General features: G+C 45.0%; 1 protein-coding gene across 3 annotated transcripts in view; it reads right to left on the bottom strand.

The window, feature by feature from the left end:
* The window catches only part of LOC135373191 (A disintegrin and metalloproteinase with thrombospondin motifs 2-like), a 159275-nt gene that overhangs the window by 42316 nt on the left and 93784 nt on the right, over positions 1 to 23175 (bottom strand). For 2 of the 3 annotated variants that reach the window (XM_064606432.1, XM_064606429.1), the window contains 9 exons: positions 22341 to 22412; positions 22171 to 22224; positions 22026 to 22070; positions 13017 to 13147; positions 9316 to 9390; positions 9120 to 9253; positions 8362 to 8399; positions 7315 to 7423; positions 698 to 865 (listed from right to left, as the gene is read on the bottom strand). In XM_064606432.1, the coding sequence (XP_064462502.1) occupies positions 698 to 865; positions 7315 to 7423; positions 8362 to 8399; positions 9120 to 9253; positions 9316 to 9390; positions 13017 to 13147; positions 22026 to 22070; positions 22171 to 22224; positions 22341 to 22412 (826 nt within the window). The remainder of the gene's footprint in view (positions 1 to 697; positions 866 to 7314; positions 7424 to 8361; positions 8400 to 9119; positions 9254 to 9315; positions 9391 to 13016; positions 13148 to 22025; positions 22071 to 22170; positions 22225 to 22340; positions 22413 to 23175) is intronic. The other variant, XM_064606430.1, reaches the window with a different exon arrangement.

The following is a 23175-nucleotide window of genomic DNA, read 5'->3' as shown; positions in this document are numbered from 1 at the left end:
AAGTCCTACAGTTGGGACTGCCCACTCATCCGTGGAAGGCTCCTGCGGTTGGCTACCAGCCTTTGCATGACTCTCCCGCTTCGCGATGTAGTACCAGTTCTCTCTCTCCCCACAATACCCACTTGGCCGCGCCGCGCTATACTTACGCGTGCGCGGAGCGATTCTTGTGTGGGGGCGGGGCCAAGTGCATGACTTATCACCGACTATAAATCGTATTGAACTTCGTTAGATGTAAATCTCAGAGAGTAACACGACGGTGTACGTTCCGCGCACAACAGAAATGAGGGCCCGCATGAGTGTTTCCGTTCCCACGTCACTAACGCCCCTAGGCGAAAGCAACAAACAACCATCACCAGACAGCCGCGTTTACATCGGTAAAGCGCATAGGAAAGGCATGACGACGAACGTTTGCGTGGTCGTACTGACTTTGTTACACACTGTCTGGTAACTACGATTTCTTTGTAGTTTTCCCTGTAACATGAAAAACGGTTAGGAGCAACTAATATTCGAACAAGAACTTTCGTGCAAGAGACTGCACTTCTTCAGGTTACACATAAATGGTATAAATTGGTAACCGGTATAAATTCTTCACCCTGTTACACCGTCCACTGGGCATCGCGTCACGCGCGAAAACATGGCTGGTCTTTTAGAGTATCCACCCGGTATCCCTGCCTACAACTCGTCAAGGAACACTCACCTGTAAGTGTGCTGAATTTGGTACACAGAGCAGGTAGAAAATTGATAGTGATGTTCGTCGAAGCTGAAGTCGCCCATGATGTAACCAGTGCTTGAGCTACAGCTGTAGGCGCCAGGGTGATTTTCAATCATATTATCCGGGCCAGAGCCATCGTGCACCACACCCAATCTTTGCATCGGAAAGATTAAAATCCCGAAATAAGATGACACAAACTTGTATGAAAGGTGTGTGTATACAGGACGTTCCAGCTAAATGCTAAAAGATTGAGATGAACTCAGTTGCAGCATAGCATATGCTGAAGGGCACTCCTTAAGGGCAATGTCCTACTTAACTTACAATGCGCGTAGATAAAAAGTAAATGACAAGCCCGCAAGATAAACCAAAAAGAACAACAATTATCCGGTTCCTTCGGTCACCTTATACCGTAGCAGGTTTCAGAACAAAAACTTGTTCGATAGATCGTCCGCAAAAAATTTGCTAAGGAAAACCATTTTTGGTTTATTTTGTTCATTGAGCTTCTCCAGAGACGCGTCTTCCCTTCACTCCCAATGTGAGAGCACCGTGTACTTAAAAGCATTAATTCCAATTTTTCCGTCAAGATTAATGGTGACTTTGATTATAATTCATCTAACGTCATTTATGTCATTCAGTGCGACATGTGCCAAGCACAATACGTAGGTCAGACCAAAACATCATTTCGGATCTGGTTCAATAACCACCGGTCTGATTGTTACAAAAAAGCCAAACCTCCCGGTCTCTCACCATTTCGAACTGCCAGGTCCTTCACTAAATAATATGTCACTTTTGATTCTCCAGTCAAATTTTAACTCAGATCGGTGCAGGGAACAACGCGAATCTGATCTCATTTACAAATTCCAATCAACCATTAACGAAGGTCTCTGAGCACTTTCAACGGTACGAACTCTGGCCGCCTAGATGAGCTACACTGTTTCTTCCTTTTCGTTTCTTTTTGTCTTTTCAGCAAAGTCCGAAGCAGCAGTCACCCTGCCCAGGAATTTTTCCCAAAGCGGACAGTGACCAAAGGGGAATGACATCACTACCCGGACTTAACCTTCTGGAATATTCTCGAATCTGGCTCACTGACAACCGCCTCTGGCGTGCTCGTACCGATTATGACGTCACGTACCAAACCTATTTAAGCAATGTGCAACCACTTGCGCATCTTTTGTCCTGACGAAGATAATGCCACTGGCGGAACGTCGACCCCTAGCCCATTTTACTTTTTAGCGTCTTCCTACGTAATAAACTAGTGTTTATAACTCCTGTAAAATCTGTTTATATATATACATATATATATAAACGTCGCCCCACCAGCACCGGACAGCTATTTCGGCCTCATTGCGCCATCAGCAATGCATAGATAGGCGATGTTTGAGCGAGCGGTGTCGGAATGTCACGTGAAACATGATGTCCTCCCGTCAGGGTGACAGACTCACCTCTGAAAGCCCAGTGGAAACTCAATGAAGTATGAAGCGAAGAAAAGTAACAGAAGCTCTTTGGCTGGATATTGAACATATGTAGCAAGTAGAAAAAAATGATCCCCTCAGCGCATGCATGCTATGTCTTTGCAATTTGCCGTACTATCTCTTAAAATATAGCTTTTATTTTACATGACCGGTATAAAACAAGATTTGGTCTAACCAGTGGAGACCTTTCTTTTCTGCACAAATATAGAAAAGGTCGACAAACTTTTCCGTCTCATTGTTCCTCGCGTTCCCTTACTCTACCATTCTTTTTACGTGTTTTACACTCTTCGTGATCTATGCATCATAGAGTTAACGCCTCCTATTCTCCCTACTCTCAAGGCCTTCCCATTATTTTGCTGCAACCAACCCAACGCGGATGTCCCTGCACAGGTTCCACGACCTCAATTTCAAATTTCGTATGCTGGGGAAACCCCTTCTGGGATAGGATGCCAGAACAGTGACTGTATTCTGCGAATGGTACTTAGCTCTCTTGTAGTAGGTAGTGTGGCGTTACTCTACGATGGGAAAACGGCGCGGTTCTCAGAGCCGTACACACTGTAGCGGCCGGTGGACAACGACGAAGATGGCCACGCGCCTTGAATACCTGCCCCAGTTTCACCGGCGCGGCAATGGGGACAGGCCACCGTCATCGCCTCTCCGTGGCATACCATCATCACCGGTCGGGATTCATGTAGTGGAAGACCATCGTCCTCTACATTTGGTGACTCGAACTATGAACATCAAGTTCGATGTAATTCGGCCCTTTTCCCATCCCAAATTTGGCAACCTTCCCGCATGTCCAGCACTGACTGCACGCTGCCGCGCAGCTTGGAAGCCGCTCTACTACTACCATTCCGACCGGTACGGTAGCTCCGTGGCATGGCGGTACCCTCAACCTCAACTGTCCAGACCCGCTGCCACAACTCTCATCCGGGCCTTCCATTCAGCATCTGCTCATTCCCGAATGACTTCCTGAGCTCGAGCAGCATAGCGACCTCTCTCCTACAAAGCACTACCAACCGGTACACACGCGCATCACAGCTTCATTACCCTTCGCTTCAGCCCGATGTCCATCGCACCCCGGCGCTGCTTCACTGCCGGCCGCGACACCCGAGCTTCGCGCTCACCTGCCGGTCGCGGCAGCCGACGCCACGGCATGCTTCAGCCGGCGTCTCTCAACGGCTTCCACAGCCTCACCCTCTCCTCCTTTGGGACTCTCAGAGCTTCGGCTCCCGTGCCGGTAGCGGGACCGCAGGACCTCCACCTCCCCAGCGCCTCACTCTTTTCCTTGCTCTGCTCGGGCTACCGGATCGGATTATTCATCAGCTGTGATGTTTCGCCACCGTCTGCCGTGCCATCACCCTGTTCAACTGTGCATGCTAACCACGGTCGCCCTCGCTGCACTGCTCCCGTGAAGTCGCGGACATCATCTGCTTTATCGCCGCTCCGCGCCTGAGGGGGGGAGTGATGTAGCGGCCGGTGAACAACGACGAAGATGGCCACGCGCCTGGAGCACCTGCCTCAGTTCCGCCGGCGCGGCCATGGGGATAGGCCACTGTCATCGCCTCTCCGTGTCATACCATCATCGCCGGTCGGGACTCATGTAGAGGAAGACCATCGTCCTCTACAACACGTTCAGATTTTTTTTTTTCAATATAGCGAACAACCGGGGGTACGGACAGACACGACACTCGCATCAAACTAGTCAACAAGGAATTCTGCGAAAATGCTACTGATTACATTTCGTTGATGACAAACACATATACAGGGTGTTTAAAAAAACGTGTCATTCGGACTTTATAAAAAAACGGGGCGACGGAAAAATACGGGGTAAACGGCACTTGTGTGGCAACTGAATTTGCCATCTTGCAAAAATATTTTCATTTGATTTTAATTGAAAGAAATTGAATTTCTTTAATGGAACTTTAAAATTTCCCAAGTCAACCTCACGATTTTTTTACAGATTTAGAGAGCCCGTAGCGAACTTAGTCAGATCCACCAACAAATCCGCTGGATATTGCAAAGGGAACTGCGCAAAAAAAGTCCTGAAGTTGAGGCTTCAGAGTTTCGGGTATTCAACGGCGCACAAATCAGTCGCGAAGATGCGCGGAGGGCAGGACATGCCCCCGCCCTTTTGATAGATGTGAAAACATCATGTCTAGAGCCCTTATAGCTGTTTCTAATAAAAAAAAAATTCTCGAAAAAAGCCTGTCTATAGTGATACAGGGTGTCCCAGAAAACCTGTCATTGAATTATAATAAAAATCCTACACTACCTAGAGTCATGCGGTCAACGGCATTTGTTCCTACTGGTTTTTTGCCACCTCCTCGTGTGAATGTCGTGTAACGTAAGTTTAATTATGTAAATTTTTGCGAGCTTAAGTCGGAAATTTGCCAAGTAAAAAATTTGGAACCCGAGAAAGGGACCAGCTTTTTCACCATGTACCAGCTGGCCTGCACCCTTGCCCTTTTGCCATTGCCAAGTAAAGATTACTTGTTTACCCAACGAATGCGAAGAGCGTTTCTAATTTACTCAGATTAACGATAATTATCACGGATATGCAGGAGCTATCCCATCGGAAAAAAATAGCCGAACATCATGCTCTATAGAGCTCCCACAGAATAGCGCACCGATGAATTTTTCAGCCCAATCTTTGTCAGTCCCACGAAAGGAGGTTGGAAAACCAACCCACCCTGGCATCGCAGAAAGAGATAACACAGGCATGGCTTATCACGTCCGACTTTCGCTGGGATAATGCTTTGCCTCTCCCAATTTTAGGAACTGTTACTTTTTCTACTGTCACTCTGTGGGCTGGCTTTCGAACCTCCTTTCGTCGGACTGCGAGCGATTGCGCTCAAAAAGTCATCGCGCGTTATGGTCCGGTGCCCCTAAAAGCATGATGTTCGGCTATTTCCGATGGGATAGCTCGTGAATATCACTCTCAATTATCGTGAATTTGAGTGAATTGGGAACGCTCTTCATCTTGGTGGGGTAAAAAAGTGGTCTTTACTTGGCAAATTTCCGAGTTGAGTTCGCAAATATTTACAAATTAAACTTACGACACGTGACATTCACATCAGGAGGTGGTAAAAACCTAATCAGAACAAATGGCGTTGACCGCATGGTTCTAGGTGACGTAGTTTTTTTTTTTATTATTATATTTAAATGACACGTTGCCTGGGACGCCCTGTATACAGGGTGTTTCACCTAAGGTGATAAAATATCATAACTGGCGACGTACTCGTCGGAGGGTTGTCGGACTTTCGGCATTGGTCATTTGTTGCTCTTGCCATCATTGCGGAAGGCTTTGGACAATTTGTAATTGCGGCGAATTTATTTATTTTTAATTGAACTTTGAAAATTGCAAAGCGAACCTCACTTTTTTTACAGAAATATGATGTCCTCCACGAATAACCGCAGAGCCAACAAAAACTATGCAACATAAATTGTCGGAAAACAAAAAGAGTAAGAATTACGCTAGCCCCGCCTGCTTGATTTTGGCTGAGAAGCGCTCGCGAAATCCGCGTCTAAACGAGAAAGTGTCCCCGCCTTCATTTGTCTTGGCTGCTTTGTGATGAGACGGTTGTTTTGTTTTCTTTGTGATAAGTCGGTTGTCACCAGCATCAAGGTCAACGCTGCGCAAAGAAAGGTAAAACAAGAGGCGCTTCCACCTCTTCCTGCAAATGCCGTGGGCTCTTTGCGACAATCAAGCAGACGGGGCTAAAGCTGAATTTTTACTAATTTTTTTAGACTATGTCTTTTGCGATACTGCGCATAGTTTTGGTTGGGTGCGTGGTCATCCGTGAAGGACTTCATATTTATGTAAAGAAAAGTGAGGTTCGCTAGGGAATTTTCAAAGTTTAATGAAAATAAATTAACCCCAATTAAAAATTGTCCAAAGCCTTCCTCCATGGTGGCAAAAGTTTCCAGAACGTAATTGCCGAAAGTCCGACAATCCCCCGGCGAGTACGTAGCCAGTTAGAATTTTTTATCATCTTAGGTGAAACACCCTGTATATGTGAAGGGATGAAAGGCAAAGAACGACTATAGGGAAAGCAAAATATTTTCATTGTGCGGTGCAATCTCATTGCGCAATGAGGTTTAAATATAAGAGCCTCGATGATGTGGCAAGTCCCTGTACGCTTCATCTTTATTTATTATTGAGTTTTGGTACAGAAAAACTGTATGAAAGTGATACGAAGGTTATCGCATCCAAGATATCATGCCAAATATCTGTGGCATGATATCTGTGTCACCGGCTTCAAAGAAGATTGGCATATAATGTTTCCTGGACGGTCATCGTGCACACCTTACGATTGACTAAAACACACTATTTCTTCTCTGAGCACGCGATGCCTATCAAGACGACCATCTTACACACATGTAACGTCACGAGAAGACTGGTTGTATTTTGCTGTGGTGGGCAAGAAGCGAGGAAAACGCGTCGGCTGATAGGATATGAGGAGGAAGCGCGTTTGTTCTGCTTTGCAGGTAGCCTTGAACGATGTACTTTTGGGTTCTGCCCATCCTTACATGGTTACTTGGTGGAATTGGGATACGCTAGGAAATGTAATAAATACCCAATCGAGAAAATCATTTATAGGTTAATCGCTAATTTGTGTACTGCGTGTTATCCACGTATGCAGCAAAGTCTCCATGATGTTTTGACCTACTATACTGCGAACATTGGCCAATGGCACCCATGTGAACAGCGTTATTTCCTTTATGTGTCCCTTCTGTTCCTGTGCGACTTTCAGTACAACTTCTCTCGTGTGTGCAGTGCTTATTATTCTTATTATTATTGTTGTTGTCTTACAGATAGCAAGAAACATCATCCAGTAGTGAATCGTTGTTTCCATACCCTTTCTGACATCTCTCAGTTTCTGTTTGTCGCTGTTAGCAGTTATCGGTGTATTACGATGGCGACTGTTGCTATCGAAACTGGTGGAATCCTTGCATACGATATCCACGCTCAAAATAAGATATGTTAGAGCCTGATCGCGCTAGTTATCAAGGGTAACATTCAAAGCTGTTTATTCCGTACTCGTAAAGCCCTAGTTGAGCAACAAAGCTTACCAGTACCCCCTGCCGCCAATCTCGGAAGTACCAAAGGTTGGGAACAATTCTCACCCATGAGCCAATTCGTGAGCAAAGATGTAGGTAGCGGAGTAAGACTCTGGGTCATCCTCGAAGCTTCCAGTTCTATATTCCCCACACACTGTGCCCATCATCGTGAATCCTGAAAATAAGCGTGACTTCCTTCAAATTTAAACCAATCACTCACAACCTGTTTTTCATCGTGTCAAGTGTGGATAGAATTTTCAGATATTTCGCCAGTGTAGAAGCCACATAACTCCTAGGGCTAAGCTGGCTGAGAAATAAATGGACAAAACCGATGGGCTTGTAAGCGGCACCTTCTCTCATCGTACATCGTCATTGGATCCGAGATCCAGTGGAAATGCGGAGAGCATTTCAATTCTTGACACTTTTTTGGCAGTTCCGCGTAAAATTTAAGTCGCGTTTTTGCCTTCACTTGAACGAAAGGAGCAGTACTTGAGCGAGTTGGTAGAAATGTGAGGAATGCACTATTTCCTTGCGTCCGAGGATTTGGGGACGCGGACAAAAGTGCTGACACAAACACGACATGTTGTACAGTGTCCCGAACTGTTTTGTCCACGTTCCCAATTCCTTACGCACTCAAGGAGGTGCTTTCTCTTCACGTCTTCGGTTGCTGACAAGTCGGCGAATACTGTAGCTGATGTTGCAGTAACGTTATGTAGCGCCGCTCTCCTACTGCGAACCAATAGGTATGACTCGCACTGCCACCGAATGGGATTACGTCAAGAGGGTGCATGTACCCAGATTGTCCACAGTTGCTTTGGCGTTCCGGCCCGTGCATTCACTTAGCTACCAATATCGAAACCAGGGCACAAATGTGAGCATGTCGCCCGTGAAAAGGCATGATTAGGAAAGTGTACACTTTAAAATGCAGGAAGAAAACCGAATGACTGAGAATGAAAATATTCAAATAATTTAACGGGAAATAATTTACTGGCGTGCAACGAATCATTTTATTAGGCGTGGTATTTTTGCCAGGAGAAAAGTAATGTTCGTGATGTATGAAAAAATATGGAATTTGTGACTGACGTGCTTCTACCGACTAGCAATTAACCTCACCAGCTGTAGCGTCGCCCTTGAAGCTGCCAATGTCCAAGCTGAAAGAGACAATAAATTATGGAGTAAATGAACAACACGCACACACCGTTGCTTTGACTATGTAGTGAGGAGAGAGGGGAACTATTTAGCTCTGGTTCATCATTCGACTAATGTGTAGGGTCAGAGGTACAATCCAACGCCACTTACATAAAGAAGACCTGCTTAATGCCTCCTCTCACACGTGCACATATAAAGTCCGCCAAAGCCTACAGGCTTTCTGTGTCTCTCCATGTGGTTGATGGAGGCGCGTTTCCATAACTACAGCCGCAACGTCGTCATTGAGGGCTCTTAATTGTTACGTCACGTCGTTCGAGCGATCAGGCGTTGTCTCTAGGTGCCGTTGTACAATACGAACCGGAACGACGTCACAGCATCGTACTACGAACAGACGTCGACAAATGCAACACACTGCATGGGTGTCACTGTGGGGCGTCCAAAAAGAGATAGCCGGGGTGCAGTGCGCGGGTATATTCACATATGAAAGCACAATGGCAGTGACTGTGACACTGACATGTGACAGGTGAACTGTGCCGTGTAACTCCTTTTTAGGCAAAAAAAAAAAGCTGCGAGCGAAATTATGGGGAGAATGAAACTTGACACTACAACTTGATTTCTCAGGTCGTCGAAAGGTATTTAATTAGATGAACGTTAATGAGATGCTCCTCTAAAAAGCGAATGCGAAGAACAATTACCCTACTGTGGCCTAGCTATCGCCTTACCTGGTGATGAGCATTACGAAGTCCGCTTTCTTGTAGTCTTTTCTTTCCTTAATGTATTCAGCTAGCGCCATTACCGTGTCCATTGGCTTGATCATGTTTGAATAGGAATCAACCCTCTTCAGGTAAGGCTCGTTCTGATAAAGACGGACGAAGGTAAATGGAAACATTCAAAGTGTGAAAAGGTGTATGGACATACCCCTCGCTGTATGGTGACGCCTACGAGGACGATTTTGACGCGTGGGTTCGTTATTTGTTTGTACCTTAGGTTCACCTAAAAGCGGAAAGTCCTCGTTACAAAAGGTCCAAAATAATCCTGTACAATCCACCCTGTGTCACATGTGGCACCTTAGGAAAATGATGTCAGCATCATGGCGTATAATGAATCGTTCTAGAGGCTGAACGTTAATGTCATTTCGTTCGACAGATGAAATGATATAGACGTAAATACGTGGTGGATGAATTACACACTCTTAAAAGAAGGGTGTACTTTAACTCCTTTTTTGCCACATATATAACACCCTTTTGTAGAGTACAATTACGCTCAAAAAGGTGTCTCCTCACGGTGTCTCCTCACGGTGTTATGCTACTCCCTTGAGGGAGTGAGGAGACACCCTTTTGAGCGTAATTGTACTCTACAAAAGGGTGTTATACAGGGTGTCCCAGCTAAGTGTATACAGATTTTTTAAAATATATATAACACTTTTTCCAAGATGAAATCAATTGCAATATATGCAATATTGCATATCCTGAAGGGCACTCCCTAGGAGGGCATTAGCAAAGTCCAAAGGCAATGTCTTAATTAACTTTCATTAATTAACTTGTTAAATTTAAAAGCTACAAAGTTGTCCTAATGAGAACATCTGTTCCTTTCGGTCACCTGATATCGTAGCCGTTTCCAGAACAAAAATCCGTTCGATAGATCGCCCGCAAAAATTCGTGTAGGAACACCATTGTTTTTCTTTATTTTGTTCATTGCGCTTCTTAGAAGACGCGTCTTTCCTTCATCCCCAATGTGAGAGGGAGAAAAAATCTGTATACACTTAGCTGGGACACCCTGTATATGTGGCAAGGAAAGGAGTTAAAGTACACCATTTTTTTTTAAAGAGTGCATGCTGAAAGAAAGCTGAGCGAAAACACGTACCGCTCAGACGGGACCGTCGTTTCGCCGCCCACTGTCATCGCTATGGAAAACCTAACTTTTCCTAACCTAAACGCATTTCGTCAAACTGAGCTCGTATGTGGAATGTTTCACATACCCATTCCGTAAAATTTCGTGTGGTGGTATGGCTTTAAGTATCACACGCATAACCATAACTGATCCTATGCGCACGACCAATTGGGTTTATTCAGTATCTAATCGTCCACATAAATTACACTTTTCTATCGAATAAAAACCCGAAGAGACGTTCGACCACGCTGTATTTTTTGAACATGGTATTACACATAACTGGGAGTAATTTTACGTGGAAGTGTGAGTCAGCCTATATTTTTGTGGCGACATGCTGCGCTTCACGCTGGGTAACACTACGGATAATTGCGATCACCTGGGTACCTTTAACGTACGTCAGAAATTTCCCACACACTGGGCTGGAAGCAATTGCTTCCCCGCATTACAACCGTCCTCGGCCGAGAGTCAACGTTCAATCCTAAGCTCAGCGAGACAACACGCTACAGACTACCGTCGCTGGTACATAGTACTTGAATGAACGACACTAGCACATTAATTTAGCAAATCAGTGAAATCGTAAGATAAAACTTTAGAGCCTGGGATTAAACCGACATCATGATTGAAAACTTATTTGCAGGGCTATTGTGCAGCAATGCGACATTTATAATTTTGTAAACAGTAGCGCTAAGCAGTGTTGTATACGGAGCGCGGTTACCACAATTCATACTCTTGTATCCATGTGTGAATCGCGATGCTTTTGTAAAGCAGTATCTGAAAAGTATTTCCCTCAATAATTTATAATAACGTGATCTCCATGTCCTTACCGATACCCATACTTTTATAATGCCCACACCCTTTCATGACCGGTCGTATATGTGTTACTTTTATTCATTGTCATTGGCCCGCATAGTGCTGGCAGTGACAAAGACAGCTTTTCGAACACGAACCGTGCCTCGCAAAAGGTGAACGCAGCAGTGTCCTATGGTGGTTCAGCGGAACCACCGTTCAGTGTCTGTGCACACACGCTTCCAGGAAAGCAGACAGACCAAACGTTTGAGCAACCAGCTCGCGTGGCGTAATGGTTACATCGATCGCTTTTCTCGCAGGGAGTGCGAGGTGACGTGGGTTCGAGTCCCGACACCAGCTTGGTTTTCCCTGGGTTTTTGGGGTAGAATATTTTCGGCAGAGTTCCGGTTGACGTCGACCCAGGATGTATACTAAACCCCCACTCCTTCCTGCTGTCCTCTCTCCATCTGTTACAGCCACTCTCGCTTCGCGGCGCTAACGTGGAATTTAAAAAAAAATCAACCAAAGTTTCTTCGCTGTATGATAAACATTCTGTCTTTCTGTGCAAAACAGTCTTCTCTGAATTCGCTCTAATCCAAATGGACTGTTATGTAAGCGAGTTCTTTCGATGTTTTAGATTCCATGCAGGTTTGGGATTTTCAGCTAAGGGTAAACAACAACGACAACTTTATTTTGACTTTGGAGCTGGCCTCGTCTGGTAAAGCATCGCGTTACGTCTTTGAACAACAATAGCGGTACTTCTTTACCGTAAAAGGAAATATCGATATCACTATTTCGCTACTTTTTACTGAAGTAACGAGTATCAAGTAAAGAGTATCGGTATCTCGATACCATATTTCGGTAACGGGTACATGTTAGATAGCCCATAAAATTCTAACATGATTGTGCCGTATTGCACGTGGCTACAAGAGGTGTTTAACAGTGCAGGGACTAAATCTGGAGCCCCTTTCGAGAAACAAAAATCGAGATGCGCTGAGCGACAAAGATCATAGGAAACTTATGTTTCGTAAGTGCGTTTGTGCATAAAATTCGGTTTCATGACGCTGAAAAGGTTTGTATGTTTCACGTACCACCATTAAGTTGAGAACGTGAGTAATATCCTTTTGAAGAATGTATCTCACGTCCTGCGCTCCTGGCATTTTTGGCCAGTATAAACCAAACATGTGGACATTACTGTGCATGCATTATGTATCTGTGCAATTTGTTCATGTGGACTTAATTTGTATATATTTTTGTGCGTTACATTAACATCATATTATTAATTAACATCCTGTTATGAAATATTAGCCAGTTCCCTCTGTATTGCCTCATGGCCCTGAAGGTAAATAAATAAATACTGCAAGATATACCATTCTAGCTTCGAATTTTTCACCAAAATCTGTCTTCTTGTGCACGCTGAAATTGAGCTCTGAATGTTACCGACCGGCAATATTTCAGAATTGATAAAGACTGCTAGAAATTGCTGGAAGTCCTTCCGAAAGAAGCAGCCCGATGATAAGAGGACGTACCTTCACATTCCGTATGTCGACGAAGAAGTGTGTGAAGCGAAACTAAATTTGACCGTTTTTGCCGGATGACAGCCGCGAGATGAGAGCTTATATCGAATAATTCGGGCACGAAAGGAGCACGTCTAGCAGTAGTAGCACAACTTCATTTCAGTTCTTTGAGGATTGTTAAATTTTGTTCTTGGACCTTCGTATTTCATTTTTCTTTTATGGACAAAAAAATAGAGAAACTACATTTTTGTCCAGTTATGTCGTCTCCCGGCTTTTGGAGTATTTTTTTTATGCGACAGCACTGCCCCCTGTGATGAATGGTACCATTGATCGCAGAATTGGTATCCCAGTAATGCCAGTAGTACTAGAAGAAGAATCAGTAAAAACGAGCAGAAAAAACATGCATCCAAATTTATGTATACTTACAGCATTGCCTATTATGGCTAGGTAAGTTAGGATCTTCTTCTCGTTATAACCGAACCACTTCGCATGAGTTGTTTCAACAACCATGTGCGTCTCAACGTACATTATGTTGTCAGCTCGTTCCTCTAGAACTGCTGCAGTTGAACCAGAAATGGAAAGATAAATATTTATCATTTAGTAGTGCTGCGAATCTCTCTGAGGCCTAGATCACTACGTTCACATAATCCCCTCCACACTCTAACAAAGCAGCCATTCACTTCGGCCGTCGAAGCCCGTACGGAAGCTTTCTTCCCTCCGGGCTGTTGACCCACAATTGGCACGAACCTTTAAACACGTCACACCTAACCCTTTAAATACTATGCCAATGATGAGGACGGTGCCCAGAAGAAGAACAGTCTCTGTTCGAAATATCGGCGGCTTCTGTCCTGAGTCAACTCCCTTCCTACAAGGGAGTAGAGTGCGTTGTGGCTCTCGTTTTCGTCTCAACTGTTCCTTTCAAGGAGCAATGAGGTGATATTTCACGTGGCTCCACACCCTGCTTGATCTGTCAAGCTCTCCATCAGGAATCACCATGCCAAACATGCCCGGCAATTGGGGACAAAACGTAAAGCAGGTTTCACCTGATACATAGAAGCCATGTATTAGGAATAGCAAAGCGCGTGCAGCACGTTCCGTTATTACCGCTTTGCATTCGTTCTCTATGGGGACGTTGCCTGCGTCATAGCGAAACATTTGGTGCAAGTTTTGTTGAAGAATATTGTGGTCTTTGTGGTCTATTGTGGTGGAAGTTTCCGACCTCAAAATTTCCGTGGGACTGAAGCGCTGGGTGAAGCCCTCAACCTGGTGAGTTACCGCAAATACTACGTATTTTGCGAGAAACGCGTGAGTTGAATGCTCTGTACAGCATCTCAAATACCCTACAAGGCAGATAAGTTCGCAGAACTACTTCTTGTTGTCAATTGTCTTGTTGTCACGCTTGCTTGTCTTGCTTCGATGCACGCATCTTGTAAGGAGGTCTGAGGCCAGTGACGCGTAAGCAAGGCATATCGTGATGTGAACGGTGGTAAACAAGCACAGAGGCCGACAGTAGAGCACTAAGTTGATTTCTTTCGCCTCGTAAAGCAGGCATCGTCTACCTACCGCCGCGGATGCGCGCATTGAAATTCGAAGAACGCGAGCAGTACGTGCGTTGTTTTTCTTGTGGTGATGCTTTTAAGTGCAGATTTGTGGGTGAATATTGTCAGGTTCCTTTGAGGTTCCAAACTTTCCAGCTCGGCGTGTTGAGGGAGCTTCACTTGAGTGCACCAATGTGGGTTGTTCCTCTGTAGTCTGTACACCCCCGCATGAACTTTTCGTGCTCCAAATACCGCTAATAATGCTAATGCGCAAATAATACTAGATATTCTGATATTCTGTGTAACATCTGTTTCCAAAGTCTCGAAAGTGCATCATGGGCCTCGCCACCTTTGTTCTTTATGATTCGTACTTGAAACAGATGATTTATACAGCCATATTTGCGTACGGATGACTTTTTGTTTGCGGTACTTGGCTGCGCCCGTTTCGGATCGCTTTCCTCTCTTTGGTAGCATTTATTGCCCAATGTTTATTTATATGACAGGTAAACTGGCATAGTGGCTAGAATTCCACGCCAAGACCGTAAAGTGACACGGGTTCGAATCCCGGCACCGACTGTGCGGTCTCAGGTTCTCCCTGGGTTTCTCGAAGACTTTCCGAACGAATGTCGATACAGTTCTTGATGAAGTCGGCCGAGGACGCATATTAACTCCCCATTCCTTCCTGCTGTCCTCTCTCCATCTGCCCATGTCTGTACGCCGCTCATAGCCACTGTTGCGTAGCGGCGCTAACACGGAATTAAAAAATAAACACTTGTCCATGTGCCCTTTGTCATCAATCTCCATAATCGTGTCTCGCTTTGTATAAGCCGGACATACTGCTGCTCTGCACGCTATAGAAAATAAGTAAGAAACGGCGTTCAGACATAGCATGTGCGCAATTGGTACACCTTGAAATGAACGCTTAAGAACACGGCGCTGACGTATTTCTTCATCGGGGCGGCCTTCTGCTAACTATTAGGAAGAGTTAAGAAATGGGTGACCGGTACTTCTCTTCATCTCTCAATGTGTGTGTCCGCTTCTGTTTGGCGCTGAGCTGTAGCTCCAATAGAGAAGTGCGACACCGCGGTGTTCCATACACTTTTGTCCCGAGCACTTTTGTCATCAAGCGGAAGGCCAACTGTCCAGCATCGGAGCAGAATTCGTAAAAGGGAAGCACAACGCCCATTGTTGGGTATACGGTCATCGCAGTGCAGCGTTCAGTTCCAGCAATTTTCGTTTAAATATCTCCGTACGTGAAGGTGACGTCGAGACAATTTTACAGCACCCCGCTGTATGCGATGAAGAAGCTCCACGAGCGTATACAACGTGTTGCGATAGAACCGCGTCGTCATCTTACTTCACCAGTAAAGTATCAGTGAGAAAACATTCAACGCTTTGGTACAGTTATCGCTTATCGCTACTTCAGAGACACCTAAGAGGGAAGCAACGCTGCCTCTGACTCCCCCAAATCGCTCGTTCGATCATGTTGATCTAACCAAATATCCATGGTCCCCATGAGGCACGCTGTACTGCGCACGGAGCTCGAGACACACGTCATTGTGACACCTCGAAGCACATAAGGAAGCTCAGGCAAATGTTCCGATGTGCTGTAGGGGACACGGTTGGGGGGCGGGGGGGTCTAAAATAAGCACTCCGTGGTTTATCTCATCTCAAATCTCCAGGTGTTGCAAGTCTATTTCTTTCGAGCAATGATCACGTGTAGCACATGGTCCACTTTCAAATACAACATTGGCACATCACTTTCAAGCGCAACAAAGGTAATATCGGACGGCAAAGTACTGACAGGCGATTTTAGCTAACCGTGTACCCATCAGTACGTTGAGCAGCAGCCCTTGCACTTCCGCTGCATCTCTTGTTTAAACTTTTTGTGCATTTCTTCTCTTTTGTGCATTCTTTCCTCCTGCATACTGAAATTTCAGTGTCTTTCCTGCCAAACCAAACCAAGATGCAGACTGAGGCCACTCAATAATGTGGTGCAGACTGCTTCAGATAACTCGCACGTAAAAGAGAAATAGAAACGAAAAATCGTAATCGTACTTTACGTCACGCTTCGGCAGGTAAATTACTGTTGGTGTTACGCAGAAGATACCTTGAGCTGTTCGCAAACGAATCAGCCAACACTCCGGTGTCAAAAAACAGCACTACATGATCTTTTTTCTCCTTTTGCTGACTTTACTTTTCGCTATCATTCATTCATCCGTCAATGTCAAGAGTACCGTATTTACCAGAGTATCCAACAACACGTTTTAGTGAAAGTACGCGATCGCCTTTGTGTACGTAAGGGATAGCTTTGTGGTTCTGCCCGCTGCGTGAAGCTCTCTTTATTAACGAGCTCATATGGGGTAGTTCGTGCATATTGGCTACAGAAGATGCGCAGCCAGAGACAAGAGGCGACAGAATTCACGCAACAAACTCTTCCTAAAGACTTTAATTTTAAGAATTAATGCAACAGAAAACAAGGAAAACACGAGGGGAAGTGACGGGAGAAACTGTCTTCTTAGTCATTATGTTCCTGTTCGATGGTCAATTGACTTATCGCCCCAAGACCTACCAAGACAGTGAATAACCAGCCCGTTTTTCCTGTCACTTCCCCCTGTGTTATCCTTGTTTTCTGTTGCATTAAATTGTCAGTTGTTTAGAAAGCAGTCGTTGCGTGTCTGTCGTCCCTTGTCTCTGGTTGCGTATCTCCTGTAGCTCTCTTCATGTTTTCCGCGTGCGCAGAACCAACAACGCCACCCCTTAAGTACGCTGTCTCCATTGCGTGCGTCGAAGACAGCGTTGTTGGTTCTGCACACGCGTAAAACGTATAGAGAGCTTCGCGCATTGCGCGGCACCACCACGCTATACATTACATACGTAAAGGCGATAGCGTACGATGAACTAAAACACTGCACTAGAGAGTACTAGTAGATCGTACGTTATCGCGTTTGCGTACGTAAGGGATAGCGTTGATGGTTCTGCGCACGTCCAACAGAAAGAAAACTTCGCACAGTGCGCAGAACCACCAACGGTATCTGTTACGCACGCTATCGTCTTTACGTACGATGTACTAAAACATTCTAATAGAGAGTTTTAGTACATCGGAAAAATTCTAGGATACGATAAAAGAAGTTATATTCGCAGTTATCAATAAAAAGCTTAAAGGGACTATGAAATTTCCCGGACCCCCATACTTTTTTTTTTTCGCTGGAAACTGTTCTTCCTACCAGCGGCATGGCCGAGTGGGCTAAGGCGTCCGCTCGTTGGTGGTAACCAAGGTCGTGCTGTAGACTGGGAGGTGGTGGGTTCGAATCCTACCGCCGGCTGTGCTGTCTGAGGTTTTCCCTGGGTTTTCCGAAGACTTTCCAGACGAATGTCGGTACAGTTCCCCCTGAAGTCGGCCCAGGACGCATACTAATCCCCCTGTCCCCCACTCCTTCCTGCTCTCCTCTCTCCGTCTGTCCACATCTGTACGCCGCTCATAGCCACAGTTGCTTCGCGGTGCTAACACGCAATCAAAAAAAAAACTGTTCTTCCCGCCGAGAAACTAATATCGCACAAATTTTTCCGGACGAAATCGCTCCACTCTGTGAGAAGCGCGCGCTTGAAGTGTTTCTTCCGCGTTCCTCCTCTCCCGCGCACATTATCCCGTGAACTGTGGAATTGTACGTACAGCATTTCTGTGCCCCGTTATGTTACCGGTGTTGCGCAATGGCAAGTAATGCTGCGAGCCCGCTGTGGCTTCCAGTCGCACATGGAAGGTCACCAGGTCGCGTCTGAGGGTTGAAGTCGAGGCATTACATTTTCTTGGTTGGAGGCGTTCGGATAACATGCTATAATGAACAGCTTTATGTGTGTGAATCGTTTGCTGCAGTTGAGCTGGCAAGTATGACATGTGAGCTGTACTTTTTCATCGAATGTATTCGTCCTATGCTCTGCGGCCGTTCACAACAAGGAACTCAAACACCTCCATGGCTTTGAGAGTTTTGCTGACGAGTTACGTGGGCCTCTAGCGATTCACCGCAACGTGTATTGGTTGTATCGCCGTCACCAATGGAAAGTGTCTGGTGGTTGCTTGGCGTTGCAGTTATGTTTACGTCAGTTGCAGTTATGTTTACGTGTTGGCAATCTGACAACAAAGCAAGTGCGTTGTGAAATGCGACTGCGATATTTAGAAGATGCCCCCTTTGTTGCTCGATTTGTTTGCACGAATTATCGTAAAAGACAGGGTGGTCTACTGTTTTGTTTTGCTTTGTTTCAAATCGTGTTCTTCGTCATCATTACTGTTCTTGTTCAAAGCAGCTTCGCGCCTTCAGGCGATTGTAATTTACTCTACATTTATTGTTCAACAGACAGGACGGGCTGGCTGTATTTCCTTCTGTCGAATGACTTGCTGTTTGCCTGTAAGAGTATTCTGCACATCGTATTTATTTCTGATAACTGTTCGTCGTGCAACAAATTTATTGTTCAGCCAGGTTTCCAATACTGTGTAATACATCCATAACCCTAAGACTGAGGGACATAATCTAACGACACCGGTTCGCCTGCTTCATTGCCATCTTATATTATTGTGTTACATGAGCTTGAAGTCACCAGTTGAGGTAACTGGAAAAAGCAAGAACCCCCAGTAGTCACGTAGCATGCCCTATATTTTACAATTAAAAAAAACGAAAAGCGTAATTGGTACTATTTCAAGTAAACTGCTTGTTGGCCTTCTGGCGGAAATCTGCTTTCTTCGTGAAAGAACTGTTCCATTTGCCACCGGGACAGAGTCCTCAGCTGTGCAGGCTCCTCCGAGGGTGTGGGCGCACTTGAATGTGCGTCAAGGACGAGGGCATCAGGCTGAAACAGCTGAAATGTCGACATTTAGCTCAAATAGCACAATAACTAACACCTAACATCTACATATACACATTATATGCTATACATGCATAATTTTTACTTTTAATAGAACACAGGATATGTTCTATTTTACACTGTCACACAGCTCATCGAACGACTGTATTGGCATCAGTGTTACCAGCAAATAAGGACTTAAGTAGCTGCACAGCTTTGCAGGATACCCAGAGGAAGTTAAAGTGCAGTTGAAGAGGAAGTTGACATAGTGCATCAAAGGTAGGTTCCTTTAATTTAGAGGTGACCTGTAGAATACTTGCTGGAGTTGTTCTGGCATGTTACCCTGGTGAAAGACTTCAGTTGCCATACACATGGACTGCCCTGATTTGAGAGAAGAAAATAACACAGTATACAACTCCAATTCCGGTGAATGCAAATGATGTAATCCAACTGAGCAACGATTATAAGATAAGAAGGTAAACAAAAAAATGTCCCCCTCAATATCATATTTGTCCAGATGATAAAGCAAACTGTAAATCAAATAACAAAAAAGGTAAAAAATGAGAACAATATACAGAACCCGAATGGTAGGCAAGACACTCCATCAAAGAGGAATCTGGAAAGAGGGTGCACAGCATTTGTCTACTCTGAATAGTGGGTCGCAATGATCATGCTGTCTCACCCAAGGGTGTTCAACCTCCTCTGAGGAAGTCACCTGTAAACATGAAAGCAGATGAGTGAAGAGAAAAGAACGCATACCTATGTTCAACATATTAGATAAATATTCTGTTGAAGTATGGTTTCTAAGATCATGCTAAACGAAGTGTACTTTTATCAACAGTGCACCACCTGAGTTTAGGGACTAGATTCGTTAACTTCAATTGTGTCTTTTTTTTTACTCTCTCGTGTGCCGTAAGCGGCCGCAAGGTTCAGAGTCACGCAGATGAGAATTAACCCATTTACGGAATCCTGAAATCTGTGATAGCATTTGGACCACACGGACTGAGATACCTTTGTTAGCCCCGATAACAAAAAATACTCACACTTTTGCACCGTTTAGGTGGATGTTCTTTCCCCTGTGTGGACAGGTATTGTGATGGTGCTACACCTTGATCCAGACGACACTGGGCTCGTTATCCAGTACGTTGAAGAGATTCAACGTACCCTTCGTAAATTCAATCATGCAAATGTCCGCTACAAACATGAGCAGTTCCACTCCGGCGGTCCGATTGCTTCGTGGCATCAAAAGCTCTCCGTCTCGCCACTGGGAGGCACATGACATTGGATGCCGGGCGAATATTGACATAAATTAGGGCAACCAACTATCCAACATCGTCTCGGCATGTGGACGAAAACCACAGGATGTGACTATGCGACTGCGATAGACTGCCATCATTGCGCGGAAGCTGCCGTCACGGGGATTTCCACTCCCGATGAACGCACACGCGGGATCCTACGGCGCATGCTCCTGGCGGGACCACGACACGTCACGATGACGTGTAGCGGATCCGGCCGTAGTCCCGTCAAATTGCTTGCTGTGTCTCAGCTCGACAGCTCGCCGCGGCCCGCGGCGCGGCGATAGCTGTCGTCCCTTCGCCGCTCGGTTTAAATTCGCTCCCGAGAGTACTTTTTGGTTCTAGACTCAGAAAAAGGTTTTCCTTCTGATGAAAATGAGAAAGCACATTTCATAGTCCCTTTAACAATGTGATGACACCAGCTTCAAAGAAACAGGTCGATTTGCGTATCATGTAATATGTATCTCGGAAGTTCCAGCCGCTCTTCGAGCAGAGCTTAAAATAGACCTTTAGATGATGTCATCACGACGTTGATGCACAGACAACAGGTGCTGTACAGTACGTGCTCACATAGCTTGTATTGCTTGAGACCCGTGTACTTCGACTGTTGGTCGATAAATCTGAAGATAAAAAAGAATATAGTGTGCGATTTGGGGGTGTCAGAGACAGCGTGGCTTCCCTCTTAGTTGTCTCTGAAGTACCGGTAAGCGATAATTGTACGAGAGCGTTGTATATTTTCTCATTTATATTTTACTGGTGAACTAAAGGTGACACGGTCCTATCGCAACACGTTGTATACGCTCTTGGAGCTTCTTGATCATAAGCAGCAGGGTGCTGTAAAAGCGTCTGATGTCACCTTTAGGCAGATAAATGTTTCAACGAAAATTGGTTGAACTATGCCCTGCACTGCGATGACTGTATACTCAACAAAGGAAGTTGTGCTCGACTTTTACGGATTCTGGGGTCGGATTCCATTTTGCGGGCCACCTCAGCAACGTTTTGCACCGAAATGCCCGTGGACCTGAATGTCCGTGCACCGAAACGTCAACATCCAAATGTCCTGCACCGAAGTGTTCCGATCCCCTCACACTTTTACCGACTGCGACTCCTTTTTACATGCCATGCTTTTTTTTCGGGGGGGGGGGGGGGAGTGGTTCTTATATTCTAGGACCACTTATTCCGACATCCATATGCCAGACATCAAACAGACAGGTTTGACAGACAGGAAGTTTGACATTGTAGTAGAAGTTGTAAACAACAATGTTTCGTCGCCTATTTGTGTCCACCTGCCCGATTATGATCGTTTCCAATAAAGGAAAAATAATACAGGGTATGAGACTCGTAAACACCAAGCGTAGGCTCGTTTACGTGCGTGTTTCGTAGATTGGAGAATTTTATATGGCTAATGTAATCAATCAATCAATCAGTGAATACACCACACATTATGTTATATATACGTTGTCTCCCTTGTCAATCGGCCTCTGCCTCGTTTGTGCCTACCTGCATTGGGAAGTTCGGCCACCTTCAAATTGGAGTTCGAATTCAAATTTGCCAAGTTAGCTGCAATCATTTGCGAGTTTCGCAGAACGGGAAACCACGGTTGCAGACGAATTCTGACTTTGTATGTCGACGTAGCGAAGGTATTCCGTCTAAGTAGCCAACCGTAAACAACCAAGATTGCCTTAATCACGGCAATCTGCTAGTAACTAATCTTGTTCGATTCTATTCCTTTCCGATCGACAATAAGATAGTAGGAATGTACTTGCCAGAACCTGAACCCGAACCCCCGTTTTTTGTTGTGAGCGGGTCACCTGAGGTACCCATTCAGCATAATTAGTATTGTACAGTTAGAGGAATGGGATGTGACAAGGAATGCAAAAACCACTCTGCGCAAAAAGATGGTACACTTACCGTAATCTTTTGTGGTGGTATTTCCTTCCGTATGACTTGTCGTAGGAGCATCAGCTGTCGGATGAAGAAGCAGATTTTTTATTAGCGAATGTTGCGCATAATGTAGGTAGCATGTTACTGACAGAGCATGAATAGCTTACATTGAAACTCATATATCAAGGTATACTTACCGTAGTCGGGTGCACTGCTACTAGCTTCTTGACAACCGTTTACTGTAGGTGTAGCAGTGCTGGTGCCGTCCCCTGATTTGAAACAAAGCTATTTAGCAAGATAGTTTCGAATTTAGAAGACGTCGGCAATCAGGTTGTGACGGACATTCATACTCGCAACCCTGAGGTTGGGGAACGCGAAAAAGAACACAACAGTAACCTCAAACACAGGGAAGCTGTATTACTCAAACACGCAGGAATACATACTTTAGAAGCTTGGGAGAGGAAGGCACCTTAAAGGTTAGTATGCGCAGCAGCCGCCTTACTGATTATGGCCTTAGACGTCTCCCTTTACAGTTTTTGATACCGTTCGGTTCCAGTCAAGTTCCAAGAAGGAGCACAATTTTTACAAACATTCAGGTACATTATACTTCTGACATTCTCCCGTTTGCCATGTGTTCCCTAACACGTTCGTCTGCACACCCGCATGCCTGTCTCATACAACGTACATTTCTTTGTCAATTGATGACAAAATATGTTCAGTGTTTTATTCTTCTTTTGCGAAACGGTCGAGTGCAGAGAGCAGAGACAACACTGCTAATAGGCTGGAAATATATACAGGGAGTCCCAGCTAAGTGTATACAGATTTTTTTAAAATATATATAACACTTTTTCCAAGATGAAATCAATTGCAATATAGCATATATCCTGAAGGGCACTCCCTAGGAGGGCATTAGCAAAGTCCAAAGGCAATGTCTTAATTAACTTTCATTAATTAACTTGTTAATTATAAAAGCTACAAAGTTGTCCCAATGAGAACATCTGTTCCTTTCGGTCACCTGATATCGTAGCCGTT

This window comes from Ornithodoros turicata, unplaced genomic scaffold, assembly GCF_037126465.1.
Source record: "Ornithodoros turicata isolate Travis unplaced genomic scaffold, ASM3712646v1 Chromosome22, whole genome shotgun sequence".
NCBI classification, from domain to species: domain Eukaryota; kingdom Metazoa; phylum Arthropoda; class Arachnida; order Ixodida; family Argasidae; genus Ornithodoros; species Ornithodoros turicata.
The sequence above is the reverse complement of the archived record's forward strand: the minus strand, read 5'-3'. Positions and strand labels throughout refer to the sequence as shown.